General features: G+C 34.0%; 1 protein-coding gene across 1 annotated transcript; it reads right to left on the bottom strand.

The window, feature by feature from the left end:
* Positions 1 to 564: 564 nt before the first annotated feature.
* On the bottom strand, positions 565 to 9,122 carry JCHAIN (joining chain of multimeric IgA and IgM). Its single transcript, XM_019663194.1, has 4 exons — positions 8,954 to 9,122; positions 5,881 to 6,007; positions 2,257 to 2,337; positions 565 to 1,559 (listed from the first exon to the last, which is right to left on the bottom strand). The coding sequence occupies exons 1-4, from the start codon at positions 9,015 to 9,017 to the stop codon at positions 1,355 to 1,357; spliced, it is 477 nt and encodes a 158-aa protein (XP_019518739.1). The 5' UTR covers positions 9,018 to 9,122; the 3' UTR covers positions 565 to 1,354.
* Positions 9,123 to 13,446: the final 4,324 nt, after the last annotated feature.

Here is a 13,446-nt window from a genome sequence, read left to right as displayed (position 1 = left end):
CCACTATACTGTACACCTGAAATTAATATAAAATAATATTGAATGTCAGTTGTAATTGAAAAATTCAAAAGGGGTGAGGATAAAAGGGAATAAGAGGTTCAAAGTCCCAGGTATAAAAAAATTAAATCTTGGGGATGTAATATACAGCATAGGAAATATCATCAATAATACTGTGATAGTGTGGTATGGTGATCACTTATTTAGCATAGGGAATATAATCAATAATATGGTAATAACTATGTATAGCGCCAGGTGGGTACTGTTGAATAACTATGATGTATACCTAAAACTAATATAATATTGTATGTTACCTATATTTTAATAAAAATCTTTTAAAAAAGAAGTTTATGTGCCATGATAAATACTATGTTTGTCAGAAGGGACCTTGCCTTTTTTATTTAATTTTAGGTTTAAATGACAAAAATACCTCAAATATTCACATGTATGAATTCAGTGATTAATGTATAATTACATCATACTTACAAACTATCAGTAATAAATTGTTTTAACTTACATACAACAAAGTTAACATAAACTTTTCCAATAAATTATTTGACACAGGTATATGCTTATGAATCTATTTAATTTTTCAAACTGTGTTAGAGAATGATATTTTGGAATACATATTGCATTAGATTCAGTTACAACAGAGATGATTTCCAATGGGAATTTCTTACACTATCCTGATTATCAAAAAACATTCTTCATCAAAAAAATCTGTATCATCTGCTACCAAATCTGTATTATATCAAAATATTTTTTCAATTATGCATTTAATTATATCACCTTCAGCTAATTAGTTTCATAAATATTAGAGATCTCAAATTAAATTACTTTTATAGTCATTTCTAAAACATGTTTTCCAATCATTATTTTCCTAGTAGAAACCTATAATTGACCTGTGTTTACATATCACTTTTCTCTACACAGTTTTACTTTATTAAAAGAGAATAACATGGAATGTGCAAAAGCTCTGGTTCTCCAAGGCAAAGCCAAAACAAAAAACAAAAAAGGCAAAATCTAATTATGTCTTCTGATTTTTAACCTTGAGTTTTATTTTCTCTCCTTTTCTATTTTTTTAAATGCTAGAAATTATATTCTTAAGGACATATACCCCTTCGGGCAAGAATGATAAGTGAGAGATTCAACACTTAACAGTATGAACATATACTTGATAAGTAATTGCCTTTAATAAAAATAACAATGCTACCATTTAAATTATTGGGGGGAAGTTAGTTTTACATTATCAAAAAAATTGTGTTTTCAAATTCATTGGTAGTAAATATGTTAACTTTCTGGATCAAAATGGAGAACCTTTCAAGATAAGAAGCTGTGCAGTCAGCAATGACTTAAATTAGTCAGAATAGCAGGATTCCGGGGTCAAGGCTGTTTCCACCATTATGGTCTTACCACCATATAAAAGTGGGACCTTATTTGTGTAGCACTTGTTTCTGTCATAAGCATAGCAGGTCTCACTGTCTTCATCACAGATATTGCTCTGGGTGACAGTAAACATTTGATTACCCAGCTCCACTTCTGTAGGATCACATTTTTTACAGCTGAAAAACAAATATATGCATTAGACAACACCCATCAAATGTTGTCTCAATATACGAGTGGCTATACGTTTGTATGCGAAATCAATTAGTTCTTGCAGGTCTGACCTGACAACTGACAAAGGGTGACTCCTTTCAAAACTCAGCTACTCTACAGAATAGTTTATGGGGATTTTCAACCTTTAATATGTACATAAAAATTAGTTGACAGTAAGTGATATAATTAATGATATAATAATATGATTTTTTTTGTCTATACCATGCAGCAAATTCATGCTGGTAGGTTTATTCCCAATTGTATATCAGGAGTAAACAAATTGTTTATAGTGACAAGGAAGGAAGAATTTAAAATAAAAAAAAGAAATTTTTTGAGATTGGATTCTATAGTTTCCAAAGAAACACCTGCATGTTGATATGTCTGAAATCCAGTTATTGAGTTATTAAGACAAACTGATTCTTTCTGTACTAATGGCAAAATTTCTTCTTCAGAATAAACTTATAGCTGCCTTTTATCTGCAATAAAGTTTTATGAATTTACAATACCTAATTATTAATATAGGAATTAATATATTCAAAAGTTCAAATTATATTGGTAAATGTTTATACTTCAACATATTTTCCAAAACATTCTTACTAACAGGTTGATTTTTAAAAGTTATTAACTTCCATATCTATATTAATATGAAGAAAAATCTCTTACAGGTCAGACAGATGGTACACAAATTTGGTTCTCAATGGTGAGGTGGGATCAGAGATATTCTCCCTGGTATTCAGAGGAAGGCTAAAAAAACAAGAAAGAAAGAAAACAAATCAAAATAATAAAACTAGCAGATATTGCTATTTTTGGTTAATGGGCATATTGCTAGGACAGTACTTACTCCTTCATCTGGCCATTTAGTATATTTAGCACTCTATAAGCACTCTATAGTAATACTCTTACTCAGATTTCACAGTAATTTGCTATATTTTAACATTTCTCATTCAAAATAAACCTCTCTGCAACTCCTCGGTGTCCATGATCTTTGCTTACTTGGCAAATCCATGCTTATCCTTTAAAAATCACCTCAAGTTTTACTGTCTCTATAATGATTACTGTGATTCCATCCTCACCCCTCAATAAACTCCTTCCTCTGTAGTTTCATTAAAGTTCATATATCTTTATTTTAACAAATGTCATATCATACTTGCTAGTCTACAGAGCAATTGCTTCCCTGGACTACATAAGATCTTGAGGCAAAAAATATTTACCTATTCCCAGTGCCTTGCTAGATGTGTGGCATGTGGAATATGTTTAATAGTTGTGGAACAAATGGACAGGTATTATTATCCACATTTTTGATGTGTATATATTATAAATCAGAGAGGTTAGCAACCTATCCAAGATCACACAACTATAACTGGAATCCAGATCTCTTGATTTGGTGATGTTCCATGAAAAATTAGATAATGCTTACCAACTAGTTCAGTTGATTCCATTAATTTTTACATTTTTTCACCTATATCATCATTCCTTCTCATATGCACCCCTCCTTGCCAAAAGATACAAAGAAAAACTTGTCTTTCCTCACTCAGTACTTAGCAATACCATTCATATAAATAACCAAGCAAAAACTTGGACACCATCCCTGAGTGCTCCCTCTCTGTCATGACCTATATCTAATCCATCTCACAGTTCAACTGATTCTAATTCTTTGCATCTCTGAAATCCATCTACTTGGTTCAGGACACCACCATTTTTCTCCTAGTAACACTACTTCAGTTTTGAACCTCCAATGCAATGGCTACATTATTGCCAAAATACATTTTCTAAAATACAAGCCTAATTTCCTTCTCTGTTTAAAACCTAGTGTCGCCCCACAGATAAGATGGCCTGGAAGACACTTCATGGTACGCCTCTCGCTCTCCAGTCTCATCTCTCACCATGCCACCCTCTTTACACTACATGTCAGCTGTAATAACGGTTTGCAATTCCACATATTTACTATGCTTTTCTCATCTCCAAGTCCTAACAATAACGACAAAAAAATAACAGTTCTAACATTTACTAAGTGCTTACCATGTGCCTGGTACTAAACTAAACATGTTACATGATGATCTCATATAATCCTCCCAGCAGCCCTGTTTCCTTTTCTTAGAATGATCTGCCTCACCTATCAACCCTGTCATTCCCCACACACATTTACCCAGTTAACTCCTATTCAGCCAGCTAATAGCCATCATCCACTTCCATCACTTACTCCAAATATCCTTTCTTGCCTCCCACTGCCACTCTCCATCTGTCCCCCAGGACTTGACTAGGTGCCCCTCCTTTAATGTTCCTGTAACATCCTATACTAATTCTTCTGACAGCATTTACAATACTGTATTATAATTGTTTAAAGCTCCCTACTCAGCTGTAAATTCTTTAGTGGTCCCAAACTCCAATCATCTGTGGCATTCAGTAGCACTCAATAAATGTTTGCCGAACAAATGAAAGGATCTATTCTTTACTAGATTGTAAAAGCTCTAGTAATATCAGAAAAGGTTTTAAATAATGAGAAAGGTACGGGAATAAACATATATGAGTGTCTACTGTGGGTCAAACACTGTTCTAGATGCTTTTATACACTATCATATTTAATCCTCACAATTCTGTAAAGTATATGTGTATATCTACATACATGTATATTATCCTTTTTTCACAGTTTCAGGAATAGGTTCAAATTAGTTAAGTAACTTTCCCAAGGTCACATCATTAGTAAGTGATGAAGTTGGGAATAACACAATGACATAGCAATAATAACAGAACTTTCAGAAATGAGATCAGAGAACCATCTATACACATCAGGCAAAATGGATGAAATAACTTAACTATTTCAATTCAGAAAACAATAGTATATCATAAAAAGAATGATGTCACAGAAGAAAAGAATGAATTAGAGAATCATGGCATGCCATTTAAAAACCTGTAGATTGAAACATAAGATAGACACTCTTCTTCCACATGCTTTAGATGTCAATGTCACAGATGCCATCCTTCAAGTTACGTGCTTCTCCAATTGTTCTGTCTCTAATAGGGAGCTTTGTGGTATAGAGTCTGCTAGAGGAAGTGATGTCTAAGTTGAGACATGCAGGTTGAGGAGGAGCTAACCAGGCTAAGGGGTGGGGGGGGAAGAGTTCTTCAAGCAGAGGAACCAGCATACGGCAAAACAAAAGAGGAAGAAAGCACTGTGAGTGTGGAAAAATAAAGGCCCTGCAAGGTTGATGGATTTTCAAACAAGGCAAAAAAAAAAAAATGGCAATAGAAGAGTATGAGAGTTAATGCTGAGTGTCGTAGGTTAAGCTGAGTCATTTGCAACTATCCTAATAATGTTGGGGAAACCAACATAGGGATTTTAAGAAATATAGTGATAACTGAAACATACGTTAAGTGAGTAAATAACAGCAAATATTTCTTGAAAATATGCCAGAAACTATACAGTCTTTAAAAGGAATACATCTCAATTTATCTTATAACAACACTATAAGATACATACTATTTCCCCCCTATTTAGAGATGAGAAAGTTGAAGTTTAGAGTGGATAAGTAATTTGCATACAAGAGCACACAGCTTTATGTGAACCCAGCCAGAACTTAAAACAAAATTTTAAATACATTATACTTCTCCCATCATTAAATGGGATTGAATGCTATGTTCTGTTTCAATAAGAGGTACTTGATCAGGGGTAAACTATTCAAGGTAGGAGTGGTTCACAGGAAGATATTACTGATTGGATCCAATAGGAATCTCATTTCTTAAATATTATTAGCAATTTAGCTATTGAATAAGACTCTCATAGCTTATCACTTAAACTTTGTGTGAAATGAAATGAATATCTGAAGTCCAATATACAAGGGAAGACTAACTCAAATTAGTCATTTGATTAGTCTACCTTACCTTTATGCAGACAGTTGAGTACAGTGTAAAATACTAAGTAATCCATATATGACACAAAGTAAGGCTTTGAATGTTATCTCAAGTTTCAGTTTGAACTGATCAAGGGCAACAAAAAGTTCTGGTTCAAATAGAAATAACTGCATAAACAGGGCATGTTGATGATTAGATCTGAGCCTTCAGTTCCAATCTGATCTAGCTGACTGGTTTCAGATTGTGTGGAAACCTTGTTCCACTCCCAACTTGTACGTAATCAGCTCAAGCCCATAAATCACATTCAACCTGATGTAAGGTGCTGCACATCAAAAAGAGGAACAAAGATATAGGTATTACATTCAAACAATGGCTAGTATCACATAGAATGTCTGCTTACAACATGAAAAAAAAATGAAAATACAAAATATCACATACGTAATTCTGATGTTTCTCTCCACAATGTCTTGAGTAGGGTCTTCAGGAGAAGGGATGATCCTGGAGGTAATGCGGGCACACTTACATTTGTTGTTAACAAGAACAGTGCTTCCATCTTCATCTTGGGCTTGAAAGATAAATCATAAGAAGAAATGGAAATGAAAGCATATTTATAAACTTGGTATTGAGTTCAACTATCTTTCTTCCTGCAGATAAATTAAGTTTTATAGTTAATTTCAGCTTTCTCTGTTTGTTCTCTTTCCTAATCTAAAATAGCTAAGTGGAATCTCAGAGCATGGTGAAGGAAAACCAAATGTACCCCAAAAAGACTTTTCTCTTTTTCCCTTGGACCACTTTATGCAGACCTGAACTGAAAGAATTCTGATTTTAATCTAATGCTTTTCATAGAGGCCCAGCTCTCTGAATGATATAGCCTAGTAAAAATCAGTGCCAAATGCCAAAATAAGAGAAAAAACAAAAAACTAGACTGGATTTCTCTCAGACCAAAATAATCCATTCAAAAGTGAACAAAAAAATAACACTAGCCTTTAAAAGCCCAGTTAGAAGTGTTATATATTTCCATATATATTTTTTGCTTAGATTGCATGTTTTCCCCTAAAATAATCTTATTTTGTAAGACTTTTAAATATTCTCCACTACAATTTTCCTAAACTTAATTATATTCTTGCTTTTCATAAGAACAATCAGGCTATCATAGTATCCAATCAAATAAAATAATAGGTGCTATATTAACATTTCTTATAAGAATTATCTTAAAAGTTATAGTATATATAGATATTAAGTGCTATAAATTTGCAAACACAATTTGGAAAACATTGAGAAGTATAAGCTCTATTTAATATAATGTGCCTGGGTGAAGAAAAACATTAATAAATGAATGAATGAATACACACATGACCATTAAAGCCTTAACCCTGAATGTCAACATTTATTGTCTAATCTGAATATCAGACAAAGAGGTCTGAGAAGTATTGCAAAGAATAAACAAAAAAATATCTTATTATCTGGACTTAGATCAGTTAACTGATATTTGAAGAGTTAATAATAGCTTTATTTAATAGTGCTAATTAAACAATAATAATGTTAAATATCTTTTTTATGTCTATAATTTTAGCTAAGTGACCTTTAAAATTTCCTCCCATCAAGCCTCAACTAAACAAACAAACAAAGATTTAGAAAACGAATTCAATTTATAAAGGTTAAATGATCAGGACAGATATCATTGTAACTGGAAGTCTAATTAATTATTATTCCAGAGCATAGAGGACCTAATGGCAGTATTTCAATCTTAATGATAACAGTCATTACAGACATTTTAAGAGTATTGTTATTGTACTGTTTGAATAACTTTATAAAGCATTATTGTGCTATTATTCTTAGCTTCTTACTAAATCTCATAAAAGTCTGTAAGGTATTGGAGAAGAAACATTATGAAGTCAATTCAAGATAATAATAATTCTTAACATTTTGAAAAAAGATTACTTAAATGGTGTCCTCTTCCCTGCTCCTGTACTCATGACTCTTAAATGTTTTTCTCAACAAAATACAAATGAGCATGTAATGCCTAACCAAAAATATAGATCGCATCAAGTATATGACTTGATAATTAAGTCTTAAATAGGAAATGTCTACATTTTATTTATGGCATATAATTTCTTACCAGAAACATAGTGAAAAACTATCATTACTGGTATTACATTAAAATATTAGGCAGCCTAAAATACCTACCAAAAAATGAATAAATACTTTCAAATCACCAAGACTTATAAGATTCTAACATTCTGTCTCACTGACACATTCTTTTTCCTAATAAACCTATTATTATAGACTGGGCCTTAATTTATTTCAAGAGACACAGCAGGTGCTCAATAAATATTTGTTAAATTTAATTTAATTCAGATCAAACAAATAAGAAAATAGACTTAGCACATACAAGGCATGAACACAATGAGTTTACTTATGTGGGCAGAACAGGATAGTATTGTAAGCTATAGGGTCAGATGGCCTGGGTTCTACCTACCACACGCTGGCTATGTGACATTAAGTAAGTTATTTCACCTCTCTACATCTCAATGGGCTCAACTATCTGTCAGAAATTAAAATAGTACCTATCCTCAAATGGTTGTTGTGATAATTAAATGAAATCGTATATGTATTTGGCTTAAGGCCAAGCATTTAACGTGCTCAATAAATGATAGCATATCATTTAGGTATATAAATATATATTTATACAAGAGATATGTATAATACACATTTACTATTACTATCTTTATATAGTAAATATTATTAGAAATTCATTCTTCTTAATTGTTAATTAGTACAAAAATACATGTTAAATGACTATTCTTAATTATAGCATACTCAGTCTTGAAATAAGATTAAGTCTGGCAAATGTTAGAAACAATCCAGCCAAATTATATCACTTCTAATTCACGTGCCCTTCTAGATGAAAATTATTAAACACTGTACTTCTATATTCAGAATGTATTCCATTTTCTACAATAGCTTGAAGGGTTAATAAACAAAATAACTGAAGTTCAGCCATCAAGTTATAGGCCTCCTGTAGAACATTAAACTTTGTTAAAGGGTCATAATAAATCTATAAGCTCAGATCTAAGAAAGTTGTTGGAACTAATGCCAGTCTCTCTGGGAAAATAAATTCCCAATGAATTCTGTTGTATTTACAGTAATTATTACTTCATTTCCCCAGAATATTAATTTAAGATACTTGAGGAGAGAACTACTAATTTTCAAGATTCAGTATGGATTTTCACATAAGTATAGCTATTAGTACTTATCCAGAAATATATTTTTTATTATCCTATAGGTGATAGTAGGCAAAAAAAAGTAAGATAAGAGAAAAAGAATGAAAAGAATTACAGTGAGTCTTGTCTGAGTAAAGGTCACTTCCCATATAAAGATTAAGGCATGTTATAACAATGTAGCCAGCTAACTGGCCAACTAAAGCACAAACATAAATGTTTAAGTCTGAAGAACAAACCTGTGTTATATTTTTCCTTTTATCTGGGTTCATTTTCAAAATACCACATACCTGTCACAAGAACAACCTTAACAAAAATGGCCAGGACGCCCCAGAAAAGCAAATGGTTCTTCATCTTGACTTTGCTTCTTTTGAAAACCGGAGCTAAAAATGTCAGGGTTAAGGTGTGTGATGCATAAGGAGTGTGCAAATGATGGTGCTTCTGCTTTCTTAAAATAACACTCCAGGCAGCTAACCAACTAAAAACAATCACAACTGCGGTTGAAGTCTGAAATTTTAAAGCACTGGAAAAAAAATGTATGGCTCAGATTTATGTATTTTCTTCCAAAGCCTCCCCAAAAGCCATGTTTTGATGCAATCATTTTTTTATTTTACACTTACTCTATATACTTAAACCAGAAGACTAACAATAATTACAAGGTAGGGGTCCAGTAAGAATATTCAAATAGGAGTTCTCAACTTTATTACCTAGATAATAAAGCTTTCAAATATTTATGACATTTGTTGTGCCTGGAACAATAAATGAAGGGAAGAGAAAGAGGAGTAATGAATTCCAGCCCATTAAGGTCCCAACTGTATCTTATGTCATCTGTTTCTTCTACTCCTTATGAACCAAGCTACCAGACTTAAATATACATATTATATATGTGATATTTAAATCTGATATATAATATGTGATTATCACATATTATAATATATATATATATATATATATATATATATATATATATTCTGATAAAATTTTGATAACTTTCAGTTATTTTATAAACTGAAACATGGAATTGGAATAGATACAGGTAGATTTTAGATGTAATAGTTGCCACATTTTAATCTGATAGCATTAAGGCAGACCTTGTGTTTGCTCATCTAGTAACACCTTTCAGAACTGTAAACCCATGAAATGATTTTCATTTGAGATGCCTCAACAGCACATTGAATCACTGCAGCATTTCTTGTAAATTTTTTTTTCATTAATTAGTGGAAAAATATATACATAAGCTTTTGGACAGGGCAAACCCCTCCCTCCTTCCCCAACATGCTAGAATTTCCTGTCTCTTAGGCAGGCTTGTTCCAAGAACAGGTTGGCTACATTTGTATTAACATCAAATCTATGTTGTTTTTGGTTCTTAGTCTCTAATTTTTTAAGGGTCCCTAGAATTTTAAGAGGCACTACAGAAATAAATAGACAAGCGGATTTCACTGCTCTGCAGTATAAATGGCAGAATAAAACCTATTAAAAGGCTGGCACATAATTACACTCCTTCAATCAATATGTATTGAAAGTCTAGCAAGAACAAGTGCTAGACACTAAAACACACAATATTACTATACTGTCACACTTTACTTTCATTTTAATTTCTAAGTACTATCATAGCACTTAGAAACTATGGGGGGTTATGAAAAATATACTGGATTTACATGAACAATTATATCTAGTAGAAAAAGAAACAGACCTGAAAGCATATTATTTTAGTATGTGGTCAGGGTGTCAAAACAAATATCAACCACTTAAGAGCTCCTCATTTCTAACTGTAGTTTCTAAATAACTGATCACTCCAAAAGAGAGTAATTAGACGTTAGCTGGACATTTTTTTAAAGTCATTATTCCCTTGAAAATAAACTCAAGGCTAGACTGTCTCCCCAAAGCAAGTTGGATAAATTGCTGGGGACAAATTAAAGCTTCCCCCAAAGCTTATTTTTTTATAAAAGCAAAGATTATCTGATTCATAAATACTAAGCTAAAGAAAAGCTCTCTATTTGGTGTTTCTATTCTTTTCATCTTATAGTTTTGTATTGTTATTTTGTAAATTATGCATCTAAAAAATATCTTAATCAAAATAAGGTGTGGAGATCCAAGTGGCACTTTTGCCACCAGAAGACTTGCCTATACTTGCAATCTAGTATCAGGACCAGTGTTCTGCGAAGTGTGGTCCGGGGGTCAGTTTCCCTAGAATCACTTGGAGCACTAGTCAAAATATGGATTTCCTAGTTACAAACAATCAGAATTTCTTGAGATGTGGTCTTGGAATATGTATTATTAAAAAGAATTCCAGTTGGTTCTCATGTATACTAAAATTTAAAAATTAGTAGGCCAGCAGCATTAACTATTTACAGAAAAGCAAGAAGTTACTGAAGATAATTTTTTTTAACGAATAGGCTTACAACTTAGTTGAGGCTCCTATTTATTTTTACAATTCTGTGCTATAGGCAAATTGTTTCATAATCTTTTTAGCACTGATCAATATATCTTTATATCTCTAAACTATATATATATGTATATATACATTAATTTTTAAACCATTTCATCTCCAGTTTTTATTATGTTCTTCCCACTAAAAAAATGTGAAGTATGAATAGTAGAACCCTTTCCATGCAAGTGAGTTAAGTAATTGGGAAAAGTGGGAAAAGTAATTGGGTGCAAAAGTAATCGCGGTTTTGGATTGAATTTTAAATCATTATAACTAGGCTGAAACACATCTTTATTAATCAAAATGGGAACCATTACAATCAACACATTCTTGCCAACGAGAAAAAAGTTCGTTTATTCCAGTAGCATAAAAATCCATCCTTAGGGCCGGCTGAGTGGCTCAGTTGGTTAAGAGCTCGCTCAAGAGTTTGAGCTCTGAGCAACAGCGGTTCGAGTCAGCCCGAGCTGAGCAGCCGTGAGCTGCCAACAGGTGGCGGGATGGCTCAGCTAAAAAAAAAAAAAAATCCATCCTTTGGGGGGCCGGCCGAGTGGCGCGATGGTTAAGAACTCGCTTGGGATGCCAGAGGGCCCCGGTTCGGATCCCACATATGAGGGCCAGTGACACTGCCCTCTACAGCTAAGATGCTGAACAACAGCTCAACCTGGAGCTGGACTGCCGTGAGTCGCCAGCGACGGTGTAGGCTGCAGTCCCTGTGGCAGTGGGTTGCCATGGGCTACCGTGTGTAGCCAGCAGCCAGCGTGAGCGGCCAGCAGCCGCAGTGAGCGGCCGTCCAGAAGTCGGCGACTGATCTGCCTCGCCAGGGAAGAGCGCAATGATGGTGCCAACTTGGGCCAGTGAAGCAGTGTCCTCCACAACTAGATTGAAGAACAAAACGACAGCAATTTGTCTGTTCCCCTTCCCCTAATTCCCCAGTACTGTTCCCATCCCCCCAATTACCCAATAAAAATCTTTTAAAAAAAATCCATCCTTTGGAACTCTTGGAAAGCATTTTCTGCATCCTGCTGGTGGTGGAAGTGTTTTCCCTGCAAAAAGTTGTCGAAATGCTTGAAGAAGTGGTAGTAGACTGGCGAGAGGTCAGGTGAATATGGTGGATGAGGCAAAACTTCGTAGCCCAATTCACTCAACTTTTGAAGTGTTGGTTGTGCAATGTGCGGTCGGGCATTGTCGTGGAGAAGAATTGGGCCCTTTCTGTTGACCAATGCTGGCTGCAGGCACTGCAGTTTTCAGTGCATTTCATCGATTTGCTGAGCATGCTTCTCAGATGTAATGGTTTCACTGGGATTCAGAAAACTATAGTGGATCAGACAGGCAGCAGACCACAAAACAGCGAGCACACCTTTTTTTGGTGCACGTGTGGCTTTGGGAATTGCTTTGGAGCTTCTTCTAGGTCCAACCACTGAGCTGGTCGTCACCGGTTGTCATATAAAATCCCGTTTTTATCGCACATCACAATCTGATTGAGTAACGGTGCGTTGTTGTTGCATAGAATAAGAGGGGATGACACTTCAAAAAACGATTTTTTTATTTGGGTCAGCTCATGAGGCACCCACTTATCGAGCTTTTTCACTTTTCTAATTTGCTTCAAATGCCGGACGACCGTAGAATGGTCGGCGTTGAGTTCTTTGGCAACTCCTCGTGTAGTTGTAAGAGGATCAGCTTCGATGATTGCTCTCAATTGGTCATTATCAACTTCCGATGGCTGGCCACTATGCTCCTCATCTTCAAGGCTCTCATCTCCTTTTCAAAACTTCTTGAGCCATCACTGCACACTGTACATTCATTAGCAGTTCCTGGGCCAAATGCATTGTTGATGTTGTGAATTGTCTCTCTGCTTTATGACCCATTTTGAATAAGAAATGGGTCATAATCACTGGATAAGAAAATCACTGGAATTTGCTTTTTGTCTAAAATCATTTCCATAGTCTAAAATACATATAAAATAAACAGCAAGTAATGTCATTAGCAAAAAAACATAAAGCAAGGAATGTGTATTAAAATGATGTATAACATAACCCACATTTATTTAAGAATGTATTCCAATATCAAAGGCAAATTTAAACAATGCAAAAACCACAATTACATTTGCACCAACCTAATGGCTACATGTTCTAAGTTTTTCACCAAAAATAGTTTATTTTTCCACATTCATACATAAGATTCTTAAAGTAAGAAGTTCTGGCTCATCTGGATGAAAGAGATCTTAAGGTAATTGATCCTCACCTTCTTTACTCACACTCAAGTTTTGTTTCAATTTCCTGTACCAGTCAGAGTTCAGCATTTGTTTCAAAACCACCTAAAACAGGTCAATGCTTCACTTCCTCTGACACAACTAAT

The sequence above is a fragment of the Hipposideros armiger genome, unplaced genomic scaffold (assembly GCF_001890085.2).
Source record: "Hipposideros armiger isolate ML-2016 unplaced genomic scaffold, ASM189008v1 scaffold_386, whole genome shotgun sequence".
Taxonomy (NCBI): Eukaryota; Metazoa; Chordata; class Mammalia; order Chiroptera; family Hipposideridae; genus Hipposideros; species Hipposideros armiger.
Note: the sequence above shows the minus strand (reverse complement) of the source record. Positions and strands in the feature narration are given on the sequence as shown.

Bases quoted from the DNA above. Each gene is read 5' to 3' on its own strand.
- JCHAIN (XM_019663194.1), bottom strand. From the start codon at position 9,017: ATGAAGAACCATTTGCTTTTCTGGGGCGTCCTGGCCATTTTTGTTAAG. The intron at 6,008-8,953 runs GTATGTGGTATT...TTATCTTTCAAG, and splicing joins TAAGGTTGTTCTTGTGACAG to CCCAAGATGAAGATGGAAGC. The intron at 1,560-2,256 runs GTAAGAGATTTT...TTTGTTTTTCAG, and splicing joins GTGTACCATCTGTCTGACCT to CTGTAAAAAATGTGATCCTA.